Source organism: Ambystoma mexicanum, chromosome 12 (assembly GCF_040938575.1).
Source record: "Ambystoma mexicanum isolate Mex_15411 chromosome 12, UKY_AmexF1_1, whole genome shotgun sequence".
In the NCBI taxonomy this organism is placed as follows: Eukaryota; Metazoa; Chordata; class Amphibia; order Caudata; family Ambystomatidae; genus Ambystoma; species Ambystoma mexicanum.
This window is the reverse complement of record NC_090936.1, coordinates 1,143,683,137-1,143,701,855: the sequence shown is the minus strand read 5'-3', so window position 1 is coordinate 1,143,701,855 and position 18,719 is coordinate 1,143,683,137. Positions and strand designations below refer to the sequence as shown.

Here is an 18,719-nt window from a genome sequence, read left to right as displayed (position 1 = left end):
CCTCCTGATCTCTCCATAATCATTCTTTAGTGTGATTCTAACTTATTTATCTTTCAATTTGGTATAGTGATTTGCCGTAGATTGTTCTTCCCCCTCCTTAAGTTTATGGAAGCTAAATTAGGGAGAATCAGTTGGAGTGCCCATCTCCATGCTAATAGACAGTGGTACCAATTACACAATCATAAGTGTTCAGGTATGGAGAAGCAAATTTGGCTGCTGCACATTACAAGAACCAGAGATAAAGGCCAATGCATATGGTGACATACCCATCGACATTGTGAGCCAGTTCAGTGAGAATTTGAATTTAAAGGCTGGAAGGCTGTAGATATAGTTTATGTAGCAAGGAGAGAAGGAGAATTGTTGTCCTGGGGTGAGGAAGCAAAATTGGAGATCCGACTAGATGCAAGGCATCCTGAGCCGGTGTTTGCACTTGAAGGAGCTAAACAAAGTGGCAAATCAACAGACTTGACAGATGTTTGCTAGGGAGCATTTGAGAAAAGACTAGGATGCCTCAAAGGATTTGTGCACTGCATCAGACTTGGACGTGGAGCTCAACCCAAAGTGGCTAAGTTGCTGATGGTGCCACTAGCACTGCGCAAAGATGCTGAGGAGGAGATCACCAGAATGGAAAGTGAAGGCGTTATTGAGAAGATTGAAACATCGGAATGGATCAGTCCCATCGTTGTTGTAAGGAAGTCCAACGGATCAGTGAGACTCTGCATAGATCTAAGGCATTTAAACAGCATGGTGGTGGCTGAGAACTTTCCACTAACAAGAATTGATGATTTGTTGACGGGAATTGCTGGGGCTCAAGTGTTCTCAATTCTAGATCTCAGAGCAGCTTCTCACCAGATTGAACTGCATGAAAGCTCTATGGATTTGACTGCTTTTATAACAACAATTGGTCTTTTCAGATGCCGAAGGATGCCGTTTGGACTTGTGTCGGTGGCCAGTGTGTTCCAGAATGTTATGTATCGATTACTGGGTAGTGAGAAGGGAGTGTTGTTTTACCAGGATGATGTTTTGATCTGCAGTATGAGTGAAGAAGAGCATGACATTCGGTTAAGAAGAGTTTTAGAGATTCTGAGTGAGGCGGGACTAATGATTGCCAAAGAGATGTTCACCTTCAGGGCGTGCAAGGTGATCTACTTGAGGCATGAAATTTCATCAGAGTGTGAGAGACGGAACCATGATACAGTTGAAGCCATCAGGAAGATGGAATGCCTCAAAAGATGTGTCCTCTTTTCTTGGCCTAGTGGAATGTTATAGTAAATTCATTGAGAAGTTGTCAGATAGGATAAAGAGTATAAGGAGACTTACAAGGAAGGGTGTACCATTCCATTGGTACGGATTGTGTGCCAAAGAATTTGAAGACGTTAAGCAAGGGATCATAAAGGCTCCAGTTCTATCTAGCTTTGTGGAGGGTCGGAGGACCTTGATTTATGCCGGCGCCAGTAATTATGGTTTAGACACTGTGCTGATGCAAGAGTGTGGTGAAGATCTTCTGACCATTGCGTTTGCCTCTAGAACGTTGAAGGAGGCTTTGGCTTGCCCATGGGCAGTCAAATTCAAAATGTACTTGTGGGGGTGTGAATTCACGATAAGAACGGATCATAAACCACTGATTAGCATGTTTTCGAAAGGTGGGATACTCCGAGGTGAGATACTCCGAGGTGAGATACTCCGTGGAGGAGAAGGAGGATTTAGCTTTGGCTTGCGCATTGGCTGTCAAATTCAAAATGTACCTGTGGGGGTGTGAATTCACAATAAGAACGGATCATAAACCACTGATTAGCATCTTTTCGAAAGGTGGGGTAAAGGGCGTATCAAGGAGGATAATGAAGTGGGTCAGTAGCCTATAGAGCCTACAGTTTCACATGGAAAACGTCCAAGGGAGAAATAATGTGGTTGCAGATGCCCTGCTAGGTCCGTGTTGGAAGACCAGGTGGCTGGTCAGAGTGTCAAATGTGATGAGAAGGACTTTGCGAAAGTTTTCGGGTGCAAGAGTGCAACAAGAGAGTGGATTGGGATGTGGCCTATTCTGAGGATGTGTGCACCAGTTGGTACTTAGTTTGGTGAGTAGGAACTTCACCGATATTGGAGATGAAAGGGTTAACGACCACAGAAAAGTGAGGAACGAGCTCTGTGTGAGGGACAATTATTTGTGCATGGGCATAGGTTGGTAGTTCGGGAGAATATGAGGTGTGCTGTAATGGAATTGGTGCATCGTGGCCATTTGGGGCTAGCAAGGACCAAAGGTTTGATAAGGTCTGATATCTGGTGGCCTGGAGTTGACAAGGATGTAGAGAAGCTGGTTAAAAACATGTCAGACTGTGTGCATGGAGAAAAAGCTTTCAAGGTACACACATTCCCTATGATAGTAAGAGATAGCCCAAAGGTACCCTGGGAAGAGATTGCATTGGATTTGTTGGGGCACTTTAACGTTAGAAGTTACAGAGATACTTATATGTTGGTGGTGATGGTCCTCTTATCGAAGTGGCTGGAAGTTTGTGTGTTGAGAGATGTGTCCAGTGGTAGCATTGTAGGGTTCTTAGAATCACTATTTTGGAGGAAAGGATTCCCTCGCCAGTGCTTATCGGATAATGGAGCTCAGCTGGTTTCAAGGGAATTAAAGCTGTTTCTGCAAAGGTGTGGCATAGAACAGGTCACGACCACCCTTTATCATTCCCAGGGAAATGGGTGTGTTGAGAGGTTTAATCGTACTTTAATGGATGTTATCAGGATTGCTGTGGCTACTGGTGGAAACAGGGTGAGGGCGGTAATGGAGAGAGCATTCCGGTCTAGGCTTGCTCCGCATTGTTGCCAGGAAGGAAACCCAATACCCATTTGTGCCCGGGTCGGATGGGGAGGTCAACATGTGAAAGCTTGGAAGTGGAAGGGGTGAGAGAAAAGTTGCTAGTCATAGGGCACAAGTCCAAGCAAAGATATCACAAAACAAACCGTTTCAAAAGCTTCACAGTGAACCCGGGTGCTGTGAGGAAGGGCAACTCAGTCTTCTGTGAGCCCAAGGAAGTTGTTAAGGATCTGGGTTCTTCTATTCCGGTCAAGGATGGAGGACTTTTTAACAAGGAGAGAGTAGCTGTGTTGAGCAGTAATGAGGTGTCTGTGAGAGAGTAGAAGGAAAGGAGGTGTTGGGAGTGTTCAATGCTCTGTTGGAGTTCATCAGCATGGGTGTGTGCATATGTAATCTTATTTTATAAACAGGCATGTCATTCATCACTGCATTCATTTGATGGTTTCCCATTACTTGTATGCAGGTTATAGTTATTATTGTTGGATGTGGTTGCTTGCTCTGCCTCATGGAACCTGGAATCTGGTGCAGCCTCAGGGGTTCCAAGTTCCAGGATGGTCAGTTGTGGGGGATGCAGTCGGAGGTCGCTATGTAGTGACTTGGTCTACCTTGTGCGTGACAATAAAGGTGACGACTACAATCGCACGTCGGATCCTGTGTGTGTGATTCCCTGCTTTCTCCACACCTGACAACACCCGAAAAGATGGACAGAAGCCTAAACTCCCCTGGAAGCTGGGAACGCAATGTCCATTGGCAGGAAGGAAGCCAACTGAGTGGTCCAGGCAATAACTGACATGCAGGGAGAAACCAGTTTGGTGGATCCATGAAAAATCCAAGAGCCTACCGCGAGAGCCAAGAGGAAGCCAGAGATGTTTGCCAGTGTTGCTGAGGACCAGAACCCTCGTGGACCAAGCTAGAAGGTACGCAGAAGTGGACCAGGAAAGCGCTGAAAAATACTCGAGGTTGTGGTTGGGGGAAAGTGGGGAACTAACTTCCTGATCCCTGTGGAACCGAGCAGAGAAACGAAACAGACATACTGGGTGAGAGAGCACCCCACGGAAACCAGAAGAGTAAGAAGGGTCTAAGACCTGTGTATTGAGAGAATTGAAGAGTTGTACATGCAAGACAATGCCTGCAGGTTAGTGAACCAGGTCTGAATAAGAGACATTATACACCTGAGAAAAGGGTCTGGGACCCACATAATGAGAAGAGATGACCAGTGGAAGAACGACATATCCTTTGGCAAAAGTCAAGAGAAGTATGGAGGACGACAGATATATCCTCTGGTAAAATTCAAGACGTCATTGAAACTATTGGAGGACAGACTAAGGAAGGCCTGGGGAAGGGAGACATTTCCCCCACCTTTGTTGAACTGTAAAGAAATGCCTGAGACAGCGTGGGGAAGGGAGACTCCCCTCCCTCTTTCTGTGGAACTGTACCAAAAAGCCTAGTGAAGGTCAGGGGAAGGACGATATCCCCCCCCATCATTTATGAACTGCCTAAAGTACAATGCAGAAGGAGGCAGCCAGCCTTCTGGAATCAGGGTATAACCCATTCTATAGTTTTTAAGTGTGAGGGCAGAAATAGGTTTGGGACAGGACAGTGGACTATTTGATTTCTGACACCATCCTTAGTTTTATTCGAGGCAGGGAAACCCCTCTTAGTTATAGTGACAGATAGGGTTCTTCCTTATTTTTCTGTTAAATAAAGGTTTATGCCAACAAGCATGCCACCTTTGTGTCTGCGTCTACTTCTTCACCCTTACACTTCCCTCTCTTTCCTAGTTTTTCCTCATTGGCCATTTCTACCCTGTTTAATTTACTAGTTCTTCATAGGCTCCTGGGATCTTAAGCCATCCCACCTGTGCTTTGGAGCTTCGGGTGTTGGTAGAGACAGGAAGAGATAAAAACCCTGACTACCATTTTGAATTTCACACTCTCCTTCAGCATTCAGGCTCCGAGCTTCTCTGGTTGTATGCATGCAGCAGTGGGACCATCAGCAAGCAGATCGCCCTGCAGAATCCCTGCTGATGGCTCTTGCAGACTTCAACTTTCTTCAGGGTAATTTAGGGGTGTTCTTATCGTTAGTGGTATAATCCTGCATTTGCCATGGCACTTGGATGTTGCATGCAGTACCTTTAAGTGTTTGTAAAGAAAGGTGGAGGATAATCTGCCACAATCCCCATCGTGTATATTAGTTATTGAAATGGCCCACTTGAAGCGAGAGATCCTCCTAGATCTCAATTCATCGACTCCATAATCAACCTCCATTTCTTTTATTAGCACTCTTGTTTTAAAATCTTTTTTTAAAGTTTAGGATTGACAATCATTCCATGTATACTAGAAACTCGAGATTGGAGGTTTCAGTAGCTGATACTAACAATTGATAAATGTTTATTACAGCAGCTGGGAAAACATTTATCAAAACAACTACCAAGATATAACAAGATGGTGCATCAAATTATAAAAAAAGTTGAACTTTGTCGAAGGATGAAATACAAAACCAGTAAGCACATATGGTTACAGAACAAATTCTTAGAAATATATGTGTTAATGCACAAAGCAGCGTGCTTCTAGGCCGACGAACATTAAGCAGGGTTTAGAAAGTAGCAATAGTCCTGAGCCCACAAGCTCTTCACTTGCTGCGCAGGTAGCCAAGCATGCTCCTGTTTATTTCGATTAATTAGGGTTAATAGAAGCTAGAGATTTTACAAGGTGAGAGTTAGGACAGTATATTGCTCATTAAACCTTGCAGTATTCTCTGGATCATTTCAGTGTGCAGGTGGATATGTACAGAATGGCATGTAGCCACCATCCTGCAGCCATCAACAGACATACCTGAAGAAATGTACAGACCTTTTGTCTCCCGCCCTCCATAGAATGTGCCCCATTCTGCAAAACCTATCGTATCTGTCCCTTTGCAGTCCTTTCTCTTCAACTCCCAATTTCAGCGATGTGATACCTCTCAAAACGCCTAAAGAGCAGATTAGTAGATTTCTATAATGTGTAGTGAGAGGCACTACAACCAAATGTTTTCACAGCGCTCGAAACAGACCGCAATCAGAAGTCATAATAGCTTGTCTCTTAGCTTAGAACAATTTGGTTTTCATTTTTTGTGTGAAATCTACGTTTGTCGGTGATCAGGCGGATGACGGATCCATAGTTTAGCTGTCACAACAGCATTGGATCTACTGAATGTTCTAGAAAGCTTTGAGGCATGCCTATACATCAGGGGGCTTTAGGCCGATCAGTATCGCATAGAAGATACTAGCCACATGAATCGCTGCTTGATGTTAAGAGGAGAGGAACTGTAGAGACCTTTATGGGCCAGAGTAAGAAGTTTTAGGAGATTCTGCTCTTGATTGGTAGACAATGTAATCTCCAAAGTACGGGAGAGATGTGAACAGATGTAGGGATGTTGGTGATGACCCTAGCCATGGATTCTACAAGATCTGAAACGTTTTAACAGATGACATAGTACAACCAGCGTATAATGAGTTGCAATAATCCAGTCTGGAGCCCACCAGAGCTCTGCCCAAGATAGAAAAATGCTGCTCTGAGAGGAAGGGCCTAACTTGTCAGAGCAGTATGAGAAAATAGTTTGAATAGTTCAGTGTAAGGTTTATTTGAGGGACCATAGATACAGAAGAATCAAAAGTATTGCCATGGGTATTTAGAGCCTGCCTGAGGGAGAAGGGTGCCTGTAGTTTGAAGGTGTACAGAGTCTCACTATCAGTGTGATGAGTTTGGCTGAGGGTTCGGGTGCACAGATAATAGGTGAGGGTGCCCAGAATGTGACTGAGGTTGTTCACAGCATGGCTGAACATTTGCATCGCTTGATTGAGGGAGAGCAGGCAATATGGCTTTGGAGGTGAAGTGTGAGGGTGGCATTCCACAGACTGAGCATATGAAGAGTATGGCTAAGGATGTCCACAGCATGACGGAAAGAGTGCAAAGTGGAGCTGAAGGAGTACAGCGCATGGCTGAAAAAGTGCAGAGCGGAGCACGGGATGTGCAGGGCTTGTTCAGTACTTGGGCAGAGCATGGCTGAATGAGTGCAGCTTATGGTTAGATGCATTTACATAATGCAGCCCAGGCTGGGTAAAGCATGGACGAGAAGAGCATAGCTGGACATTTCCCCAGTGTGGATTGTAATAACTTAAGATGAGCATGGTAGATTGCGTGAAGGGGTGCAACCTAAATGGGATTCATAGCATGCAGTTGATGGGTCTATAAACAGGATATGTTTTTCAATACCATAGTATATAAGCTCTTGGATATTGATGTGGGCGCTCAAAAATGTGGATGCAACTTGCTTTCTGACATGTCTGCAAAAAGAACTGTTCCTGATTACAGTTCAAACATTTTCTCTCACAAAAGTGGCAGTCATCTAACTACCACCGTAAATCATATAGGGCAAGAGATCTCCGGCTGCTTTGGACTCCGACTCCCATTAGCTCTAGCTGTTATAGTCAGTGGTGAGCAATTATGGGAGTTGTAGTCCAAATCATCTGGAGCGCCAAAGACTGCTTACTTCTGATATAGGGGAAACCACACTCAAGTGGGGCCACGTTTATAATCCTTTCAATGCTTTGTTGAGGACATTAGGATGTATCTATATCTCGAGGACAGTAAAAAGGTTAATGTCCCACATTTCATGACACAAATATTGTTTGGTTTTCTCCATCGTAATCACAGATCTTATGTTCTTCAGGACATGTCTTCAGACAGAGACACGTTCAACCAAATCGTGCCAAGAGAGAAATCTCTATCACTACCAACTTTTACTGTAAATATATGCGTGCATTGTAATCTGCCAAGGATCTTAAGAGGATGGGCATTTTCTTTTATTTTTGGAGGCGAGAAGGCACACCGAATCTAACAAAATGTGACTTGTTTGGCTAGGGCTTTCCTTAAAAGGGCAAAGTAATGTGCCTTGCACAAGAGTCCTAGGTAGATCACAAACTGCCTACTCAAAAGGTTTCCCACACTTATTGAGATCGTCCTACAATAGCTCGCCAAGCATGAGGGGAAAGCCTGGCCCCACAATTCACATTTTCTAAACTCTCCAAGCAACTCATACCCGTGTGCTTACACTTTTCCCAATATGTTGTCCCAAATGCTAATAAATGGCAATGTTCATTACAGTGATTTGTACTACAGATTAAATAGTGCAAAAGAATTGCGGGTGCCATGGAGATGCTTTGTGCTGCATGCATGGTCACAGTCATTGGCCACGGTCATAAAAGTTGACTGCCTTTGTGCCATGAGGCTGGCAGCTGCCCTGAAAGTTAGTCATTGTGTTTGCTGGCTGTTCTGGGATCAATAGGTTACACCATCATTGTACAATGCCTTCTAGCTCTTCGCTCTTTGCTGGTTGTGGCTTGGGAGTTTTTAAGCCAGTATGGTGGATGAACACTTCCTTCCTGTCACATGGCCCAAATATACTGAAAGGGTGACCAGTATGCAAGAAAGACATGCTGCAACTCTCCTGTATTCTGACACGCTTCTAATTTCTTAGAGCCGTTTTGGTTATTCTAGTAGTTTGGTCAATGCTGGTCTGATCTCTGAAAGACATACCAGCAGGAGGTTTTATTCTATCAGGATTATTTTCCCCAGTAAAAGGGTCTCATGCCTGTACCACTTTGCAAACTGCTGGGTACAATACTGAGGTAGTGGTGAAGAGGCACCATGTTTGTTTGGGGCTCCAGGCCTGTGCCCTTCACAATGTACGAAGGGGGAGCACCCCTTTACATCCCCACCCCACTCTTTCACCACCCTCTTCATTCTTAGGGGGGGGGCTCCCTCAAACCCTGCCGTTGTGTCCCCTGCCCGCCCTCACCCACCGCTCCACACGAATCTTGTGGCTCCTCCTCCCCTTCCTGTCCCCTCCCAACCCACACACAGACCATTGCTGCGCCGCCGTTAGCAGATCAGTAAAGACCTGTGACACAGGTTCAGCACAGTTAAAACCTGCACTATTAATGTCAGCTGTGTAAATACGCATCACCTGGAGATCAGAAGCCACATGTCCCACAGCAGCCTGCAACGCAACACTACTATTTTTAAAAGAAGCAGGCTGGCCTGTTAGCCTGCTCACACAATCGAACACGGTTGGTGATGTGCTTACCGATAGCCCCGGTGTGGAAAGTGATGCTTTTGAAGGTACTGCTCCCTTGATTTCTTTCTCTGGTTAGCATGTTTGTGCGCAGATCCAGGTTGCTTTTCCTTTGATGGATAATACTCTTCCTTTTTATTCTAAGGGAGACATATATATTGTACTTTGGTTTGCAAACGAACATCAATATACAGTGTTATCAGAAGTCATACAAGTCAGGATATTTTGATTTTATTAGAAATGTTATTTATTTATTTTTAAAGCAATATCCACAGATGAAAAAAATCATTGAAAAAACAAACCAGCAGGATTGTGCTCTAAGGGCCCTCTTCCTGACAGGTGGAAAAGGAATATGAACTGAAAGCTCTACATTTGGAACTCAAGTGATCAGCTCTGATTGGTCTGAGTTAGGCTGGCTGTACGGCATGTGCTTTCTAACGACTCTGTCACCTATTTTATGCAGCCTATGTTTCAAAGATAGGAAAACTTTCCTTTTTATATTAAATGATACATTTAAAGTGCTAAATAGCACCAGCACATCCATATAGGTATTGTTTCCTTGCTCTTCCTTTCTTCTCACCCTCCTTCAAAATTTGCTGGTAACCTGATAGCTAAATGAAAAAGTTGGATGGAAACCGGTAGCATATGCCTTCTGGGCAAAAGCAGCATACCTCCAGAGCAGTAATTCTTACTGAAAATATGTGGAAAGGCCCATGTGGCTGCCCCTACATATGTCTGCAATGGGAACACCGCTGCCTTGGTGCTGGTGGAATGAGGAGTAAGTGGTTGTGGAACTAGTGCATCTCATATATAGTAAGTTTTGGAAATGCAAGAGACAATCCCTCTGGCAATAGTAGCCCTAGTTGTGTTTGATTTTGATTTTAAATTTAAAACACAGTCAGGCAGAACTAACTGCATCTAGGCTCAGAGGTTACAACATGGGAGAAGGGCACAGAATGGAAGTTACGTAAAGATACAGTGGTGAGACATAGAAAAATTGAGTTATGTAAAGAGATAAGTCTTAAGAATCTTTCGGAACAGGATTGGCGGTAACACCACTAAGAAAAAAGGGAGGGCATTCCATAAACAAGGGTCAAATTGTAGCAAAGCATTTGTCTCCACTGTGAATAAAGCAGGAGGTGGGCACGACCAACTAAAGTTCACCTTCAGATCGAAGAGGTTGAGCCAGGAGATATTTTCAGAGCTTCTCTGATATAAAGGCTGGGGCTAATCCATGAATGCCCCCATAAAGAGACGAAGTATTTTAAATTCAATATTCTGTTTGACTGGCAGCCAATGAGGAAATCGTTGAAGGTCAATCGGAGAAGACTGTAATGCTTGAAAAATAATTCCAACTGCAGCATTTTCAGCAGCCTGAAGACGAGAGAGTTGTCTTTGTGGAAAGCTAGCTGACGATGCATTTGAATAGTCCAGTCTGAAATTAGCATAGGGAAGTAACCAAAGTCTATAAAAAATAGATTGCAGTATATCCCCAACTTGTTGCTCACAGCCCAAGTTGGACTTCCGAAACAGCCCACATTTTCCACATTTGGGCAAAAGAAGTAGCCAGATCAAACAAAAAAGGAGAAGGAATTTGAGCTACATCAACCAGCAGATGTTTGTGTCCTACGTGCTTAATCTATTTTAAAGATGGGTGTAGTTGAAGTTTATTCAAGAACATCCGCAGTTGCACTTCAGAAGTACAGTAAACATTTTGTGAAAAGAAACAGTAGGATTATTTATGCGCATGTAGCTCTGCGCGTCATCAGCATAGGAGCGGTACTGAAGATTGAATTGGGTGTCAAATACTGCAGATATATCTAACTTGATTAGCAGAGTCAATGCACCCTCATCTACATATTTCAGGATGTCATCGCAGACAGCAACCATGGCAGTTTCTGTGCTACTACAGGGGAGAAACCGGGCTTAAGAGTCTAAAAGGGGAAACTTTCCTGCATGATCTTGCAGTTAAGGCGCCTGCCTTCTTCAAAATCTTTGCTGGCCAAGGCAACCCAGCAATTGAGCGATACATTTGTAATGAGCGGAGGTCAAGCTAAGGCTTTTTAGCAAAAGCATAACAGTAGATATTTTTAAGGCCAATGGAACAATCCCTTGAGAAAGAGAAAGGTTGACAAATGCAAATATTAAGTCTTATTAGAGAATTCATGATATATCTGATAAAACGCTGGTCAAATGTTCAGAAACGGTTAAAGAAAATCTTTAGTGATGTACTCCATTCAACTGAAATAGTCGGAAGATAATGCTTATATGATTCTTCTAGGATGCCTTTGTCGGTGAAACAAGATAATGAAGCATAAAACATAATTGAAAGATGCTTTTAGTGGACTGATAGGTCTCTCTTATTGATAAGCTCATAATGATTACTAGTAGATTCAATCATGGCACCACACAAACCCTAATTTTGAGTGGTGTGGCAATGGTAAACACAGGCAGAATTTCCAAACAGCTGATACTTTAACTCTGTATACTCCCTCCAAGGGACAAGTAAACATTTAAAAAGCAATACCCAGAAGTTTAAAATCATAGTTTTTCCTGTACTGAAGGGAAGTGCCAGGGCATACTGGAATACTGCAAAACAGGTTTTGATATGGGGAATGTTAAAAGGGTTCTCCACTGTCCTATGTGCAAGACACGACAAAGACCTATTGTCACTGCCCAAGGCTCCTTTCCCAGGGATCGCCTCACCTGGATCTTCACTGTGGCTGAGTACCTTCTGCCTCCTTCTCCGGTCCTTTGGAGGTTTCTCTTCTTCCCCTTCCTTCCTTAGAGATCCTTTCCCCTTCTTACGTTCAAAGAGATAGGGGCGGTCTCCTCCCGAGGCCACTTTGACCGTTAATAAAACAAACAGTCAAGTGAACCCTGGGGAGCCCGCTCCTTCAAACAGGGAAAAAGCCTGAAAGGCAGAAAAAACCCTGTGTAGCTGCAGATGACGATGGCCGGGTAGAAAAGAAGGTCCAGAGGCAGGTGAGGACTTTCTACAATGATCTTGGTTGTAACTCCAAAGGATAGCGGCACTGATGCGGGGCTTTTCTGGATGAAGGAGCCCGGGAAGGAGAGGTAAGGAAGAGTCGCTGAAGAGGACTTCCGCAGTACACGCGGAAGCGGACAAAGAAGGGTAAGCACGGGAATAGTACTACCGGAGAAACAGGTAAGATCAGAGAGAGCCAGAAGTCAGAACGAGAAAGAGCACAAGAGAGAATGAGTGAGTGAGAGCGCGAGTGAGTCTGAGTGAGAGAGAGAGTGAGAGAGAACGAGTGAGCTTGAGTGCGAGAGAGTGAGAGAGCGAGAGAACGGAGATGTAGTGAAAGTAACCCCGAGCGGGTGGGAGCCGACAAGTCGGAACCCGGCCGCCGGGGAAGGCAGGTCTGCGGCAGCGCGAAGCAGATAGCAGAAACAGAACTAGACAAAGCCGGAAAACGTAAACAGAATGATATGCAAGGAAGGCAAAGGAAGAGAACCAAGATCCGGCGAGCAGGATAGGGCAGCAGAGGAAATATATAGCAGCAAAAGGGGAAATGCTGAGACGGGAGGAAATCAAGGAAGGCACTGGTAAGGGACAAAACAAAAGTCAGCGAAAGCGAGTTGCAACGCGACTCGCAGGGGGCGTGGCTTCCATATATGCCCGTAGCAAAAAAAAGGCTAGACCGCTAACAGACAAGCCGTAGAGTCCTAATAGCGCCTCCATCTTGCCCATAGCTTCCATGGCCGCATCGGTGTGACAGTATGCCCTCTCCTTATCCCTTCTCCTCCAGGTTTCCCTGGGTGAAGGCGATGGAACAGTCTAAGTAGACGTGGGGCGTGAATGTTACGTCTGGGTTCCCAAGATCGTTCTGCAGCAGAGTACCCTTTCCAGTGGACCAAATACTGTACGGTGCCATGTCTGTAGCGGGAATCCATCAGCCTCTCTACCTCATACTCTTCAGGGTCAGGATCCTCGATCCTTGAAGAGGAGAGTCCACGGCGACTCATGGGATCGGGATGATAAGTCTTCAGAAGAGAGGTATGAAATACAAGGTGAATCTTCTTCAGACTAGGTGGTAGTCGTAAACGAAAAGCGACAGGGTTCACCTGAGACAAAATAGGAAACGGACCTATGAAACGGGCCGAGAATTTCCCTGGATGAACCCAACGTGGAAGATATTTGGTTGATAACCACACCTTAGTTCCTACTGTCCACCTGGGATTAGGTGATCTTTTCTTATCGGCGTATTTCTTGTAGCGGATCCTACTAGCCTCCAACTTCTGCACTGCCTCCCTTTGGATGGAACGAAGCTCATGAAGGCGTTGATCAACCGAGGGCACTGTAGTAGGAGGTACCCCAAAAAGAGGTATGTGTCTCGGATGATACCCGTAGGTAAAGAAGAAGGGACTACATCCTGTAGCGGAATGTTGGGTATTGTTGTAGGTGAATTCGGCCAATGCTAGATAAGACTGCCACATGTCCTGTTCCTGATGGCAGAAACAGCGGAGATATTGTTCGAGGGTGGCATTTAAACGTTCTGTTTGGCCGTTGCCCTGGGGATGGTAACCAGAAGATAAATCTCTCTTTATTCCCAACGAGCTACATAACGCTGACCAAAATCGAGAGGTGAATTGAGTCCCCCTATCAGACACAATGGTCCGGGGCAGGCCATGTAATCTCACCACATCTCTCAGAAATACTTCGGCCGAAGCAGGAGCAGAAGGCAGACCGGCAAGGGAGAAAAATGTGCCATCTTGCTCAGGGTGTCTACAGTCACCATGATAGCTGTGTACCCCTTAGAGGGGGGAAGATCTACAATAAAATCAGTAGAAATATGTTCCCAGGGTTGAGACGGTAGAGGTTCCTGTTGGAGCAGGCCTAAAGGTCGGTGAGTGGTTTGCTTGTTGGCGGCACATACTGGACAACCCGTCACATATGCCCTAATGTCCTTTGTCATTGTCGGCCACCAGAAATATCTAGAAGCCAAATGTAGAGTTGCCCCTTGGCCCTTATGCCCAGCCGAAGGAAGGTCGTGGCACCAATACAGGGCTTGAGTTTGAAGTTCCTTAGACGGTAGAAACAATGCGCCCTGATGAAAGTACAACATACCCCTCTTAACCAGGAGTGGTTGGTACTCCGATGACACTTCGGAACGACTGGTAGCAACCTCTACATCAAGCAAGAAGGAGCTAATCATTCCCAGGATTCTCTTGCCCACAAGTATTTCATCCTGGCCCTGATTCTCTTGATACTCCAGGCTCCGAGAAAGAGCATCCGCTAAGGCATTGTCCTTTCCGGGAAGGTAAGTTATTTCAAAATCGAATTGGGAAAAGAAATAGGCCCAACGAGCATGTCGGGAGTTCCGACACTCCATCTGCTGTAAAACCTTCAAATTTCGGTGGTCAGTACGGACCAGAAAAGGATGGGCAGCTCCCTGTAATAAATGTCTCCATTCAATGCAGGCCTGGCGAATCGCCAGTAGTTCTCGTTCCAAAACTGAGTAATTCCTTTCACTTGGTGTGAGCGACCTAGAATAATATGCAACCGGATGTTCCATTCCATCCTTGCCAGCCTGCAGGAGGGCGGCTCCAATTGCTCCTCCTGAGGCGTCCGTCTCGACCACAAAGGGGAGAGATTGGTTAGGTTGCACTAGAATGGGAGCAGTCGTGAAGGTCTTCTTGAGTAACTAGAAGGCTTGGTCGGCTTCATAATCCCATTCAAACTTCTGACCCTTCTTAAGAAGACGAGTGATGGGCAATACTATGTCAGAGAAATTAGAGATGAATCGTCTATAAAAGTTGGACAGACCCAGAAACCTCTGTATCTCCTTGGGACTCTTAGGAGTAGGCCATCTAAGGACTGCCCGTAGCTTTTTGGGATCCATCTGTACCCCCTCCTTTGAGAGGATGAACCCTAAATATGACACTGAGGCAGCCTCGAAGACGCACTTCTCTGGCTTAACCAGGAGCTGATTATCCCATAATCTTTGGAGAACCTGAGTGACATGCCTTCGATGTTCTGAAAGGGAAGAAGAAAAGACCAGGATATCGTCCAGATAGACCACTACAGAGGCATAAAACAAGTCTGAAAAAATCTTATCAACAAAACGCTGGAATACAGCAGGGGCGTTCACCAGACCGAAGGGCATGACTCTATATTCAAAATGTCCCAGAGAAGTCCGAAAGGCGGTCTTCCACTCATCCCCCTTCCGGATTCTCAGCAAGTGGTAGGCTCCCCGGAGATCTAGCTTGGTGAATATTGAAGCTCCTTCAACAGCCTCAAGTACCTCCTTTATAAGGGGCATAGGGTATCTATCTCGAATAGTCAAGCTGTTCAATCCCCGGTAATCTATACACGGCCTGAGTTCTATGGTGCCCTTCTTGGGAATGAAGAACATTGAGGCCCCTGCTGGAGAACGAGATTCTTGGATCAAGCCATTCTGTAGATTGGCATCTAGATATTCTTTCAGTGCCCTTCTTTCCGGGAGGGACATCGGGTACATACGCCCCAAAGGAACCGATGCTTCAGGCTTCAGATCCATAGCACAGTCCTCTGCTCGATGTGGGGGTAGAGTACGGGGTAGTTTATCTTCAAAAATCTCGGCGTACTGCTGGTAATACGGAGGAATCGTCTGAACAACCGCCGAGGAGGTTGGAATTGGGACTCCCCTCCCCTCAACAGGAGATGCCAGGGGTAGACACGAAGCCGAGCAAAACGGCGACAAAAAGCTGACAGTGTTGGCAGACCAGTCAATCCTGGGATTATGTTTGCGTAACCAAGGTATGCCCAGGATGACAGGGAAGTGAGCAGCTCTAATTACATCAAAGGTAATCTGTTCTTGGTGCTGAAACAAAGACATGGTGGCTGGACCGGTCTCCTGGATGATGGGTCCGGATGAGAGAGGAGCTCCGTCTACACCCTCTACTGGCAAAGGACAATCCTTTTGAAGTAGGGGAATAGCTTGTTCTTGCACCCACTGAATATCAATAAAGTTTCCTGCGGCACCGCAGTCCAACATAGCCAAGGTTTCTAATGAAGCGAGTGATTCAAAAATAAGATGAACTGTAAATACCATAAGTCTATGGTCCTCTCCCGACACGTCCTGTTGTCTAGAATTGCAGGGATTCTTCAGCTCCGCCCGGTTCCTTTCCCTGCTCAAGACCGGGGAGATGCGTTTCCCGAACGTCTCGGGGGTACCTCAGGGCAACTCCGAAGCAAATGCTTCGAGGATCCGCAGTACATGCACAGACCCTGATCTCTGCGTCTTTTTCGTTCCTCAGGAGTCAACGGACCTCTAGTTGTTCCAATTTGCATAGGCTCTTCTGTCTGTGGTCTGGTAGGGGTATTTGCCGTGGGGTTTCCTATAGACTGATGAAGTCTAAACCTCCTTCTTTCAGACCTTCGCTCGTGCAATCTGTATTCCAACTGCAGAGACATCGTGACCAAATCCTGGAAGGCAGCAGGACGTGCCATCCGAGCAAGCTCGTCCTTGAGTTCATCATGTAAGCCTCGTCGGAAGAGGGTCTGCTGTACAGAATCCGGCCACCCTGCCTCTGTCGCCAATTTCATAAATGTGGAAGCATAAGTCTGGACATCTTGGTTTCCTTGACGGAGGTCTAGGAGGGCTTCGTAGGAAGAATATTGAACTTCCGGTCTTTCAAACCTGGCACGCATCAATTGAGTGAACAGAGTGTAGTCATTAACAGCAGGATTTGCCTGAGCTATCAGTGGAGTAGCCCAAGCCAAGGCATTACCCACAAGGTTGGAGACCAGAAACCCTACCCTGGCTCTGTCAAGTTCATAAGCTTTAGGTCGAAACGTAAAGTATATCATACAGGCATCCAAAAATTCTTTCAAGAGTTGAGGACTGCCATCATATTTCCCAAAGGAGAATGTCAGTGGTGGTAAATCGCCTCGGAAATCTTCTGGAGCCGCTACCTGTTGACGTAGGTTGATATTCTCTGTTCTGAGGCTCTGAACCTCTGCCTGAAGGCCTTGGATCGCTGTCACCATCTCCTGGTATTGCTCCAAGGAGGCCATAGTAGCTGTTTGGCGTTGCAAACTGTCACTGCCCAAGGCTCCTTTCCCAGGGATCGCCTCACCTGGATCTTCACTGTGGCTGAGTACCTTCGGCCTCCTTCTCTGGTCCTTTGGAGGTTTCTCTTCTTCCCCTTCCTTCTTTAGAGATCCTTTCCCCTTCTTACGTTCAAAGAGATAGGGGCGGTCTCCTCCCGAGGCCACTTTGACCGTTAATAAAACAAACAGTCAAGTGAACCCTGAGGAGCCTGCTCCTTCAAACAGGGAAAAAGCCTGAAAGGCAGAAAAAACCCTGTGTAGCTGCAGATGACGATGGCCGGGTAGATTAGAAGGTCCAGAGGCAGGTGAGGACTTTCTACAATGGTCTTGGTTGTAACTCCAAAGGATAGCGGCACTGATGCGGGGCTTTTCTGGATGAAGGAGCCCGGGAAGGAGAGGTAAGGAAGAGTCGCTGAAGAGGACTTCCGCAATACACGCGGAAGCGGACAAAGAAGGGTAAGCACGGGAATAGTACTACCGGAGAAACCGGTAAGATCAGAGAGAGCCAGAAGTCAGAACGAGAACGAGAAAGAGCACAAGAGAGAATGAGTGAGAGCGAGAGAGCGCGAGTGAGTCTGAGTGAGAGAGAGTGAGAGAGAACGAGTGAGCTTGAGTGCGAGAGAGTGAGAGAGCGCAGAATGGAGATGTAGTGAAAGCAACCCCGAGCGGGTGGGAGCCGACAAGTCGGAACCCGGCCGCCGGGGAAGGCAGGTCTGCGGCAGCGCGAAGCAGATAGCAGAAACAGAACTAGACAAAGCCGGAAAACATAAACAGAATGATATGCAAGGAAGGCAAAGGAAGAGAACCAAGATCCGGCGAGCAGGATAGGGCAGCAGAGGAAATATATAGCAGCAAAAGGGGAAATGCTGAGACGGGAGGAAATCAAGGAAGGCACTGGTAAGGGACAAAACAAAAGTCAGCGAAAGCGAGTTGCAACGCGACTCGCAGGGGGCGTGGCTTCCATATATGCCCGTAGCAAAAAAAAGGCTAGACCGCTAACAGACAAGCCGTAGAGTCCTAATAGCGCCTCCATCTTGCCCATAGCTTCCATGGCCGCATCGGTGTGACACCTATGCACAACTAAACAAAAGTGTGTCCCACAGGACCACCTGGTCCACCAAGTGGTAACTATGTCAGAGAAGCCAAACTCTGACATAGTTACCATTTGTCAGGGGTGTTTTTAAAATAGCAAGTCATCCTAAGCAGGAAGTGTTTTTTGTCCAATGGAGAGTAAATGATAGTGTGACCCCTTAGTAAATGGACCAATGAAAATGTATTTAAAGTAAGGTCCAGATTTGCATATAAATATTGTTGTGCAATCCTGTATTTGCTATAAAAAGTGTGTTTAAAATGAACAGGCTGAAGTTCCAGCATTTTTTGACTGACCAACCGTGGCTGCTGTGATGTCTTCCAGCTGACTGAAAATAAATCTTGCTGTGTGTAGAGATCCATTGTCTATTGAGGCTTTTTTTGAAGTATGAGTGTGCTGGGGCCTTCGGCACATTAACATTACCAGATGTGCTGCTGAGTGAAGGCAAATGGGCCCCAATTTTGTAATATGGTGCTGCTGTAGCTGATGGTGTAGGGGTGGTATCAAGCAGACGGTTGCTTACGGGCGAATGTCGGATAAGCCTGGGACTCGTCAGAATCTCAGGGGTCTTTGAGGAAGGTTCCTTGATTAGATATAAGGCTTTTTATGAATTTGGCAGTAATTCATCAATAAATACCCCA

At 45.9% G+C, this 18,719-nt stretch overlaps 1 protein-coding gene across 4 annotated transcripts in view; it reads right to left on the bottom strand.

Annotated features, from left to right (window-relative positions):
* The window catches only part of MDM1 (Mdm1 nuclear protein), a 390,136-nt gene that overhangs the window by 254,242 nt on the left and 117,175 nt on the right, over positions 1-18,719 (bottom strand). For all 4 annotated transcript variants that reach the window (XM_069629725.1, XM_069629726.1, XM_069629727.1 and 1 more), the window contains one exon: positions 8,942-9,069. In XM_069629725.1, the coding sequence (XP_069485826.1) occupies positions 8,942-9,069 (128 nt within the window). The remainder of the gene's footprint in view (positions 1-8,941; positions 9,070-18,719) is intronic.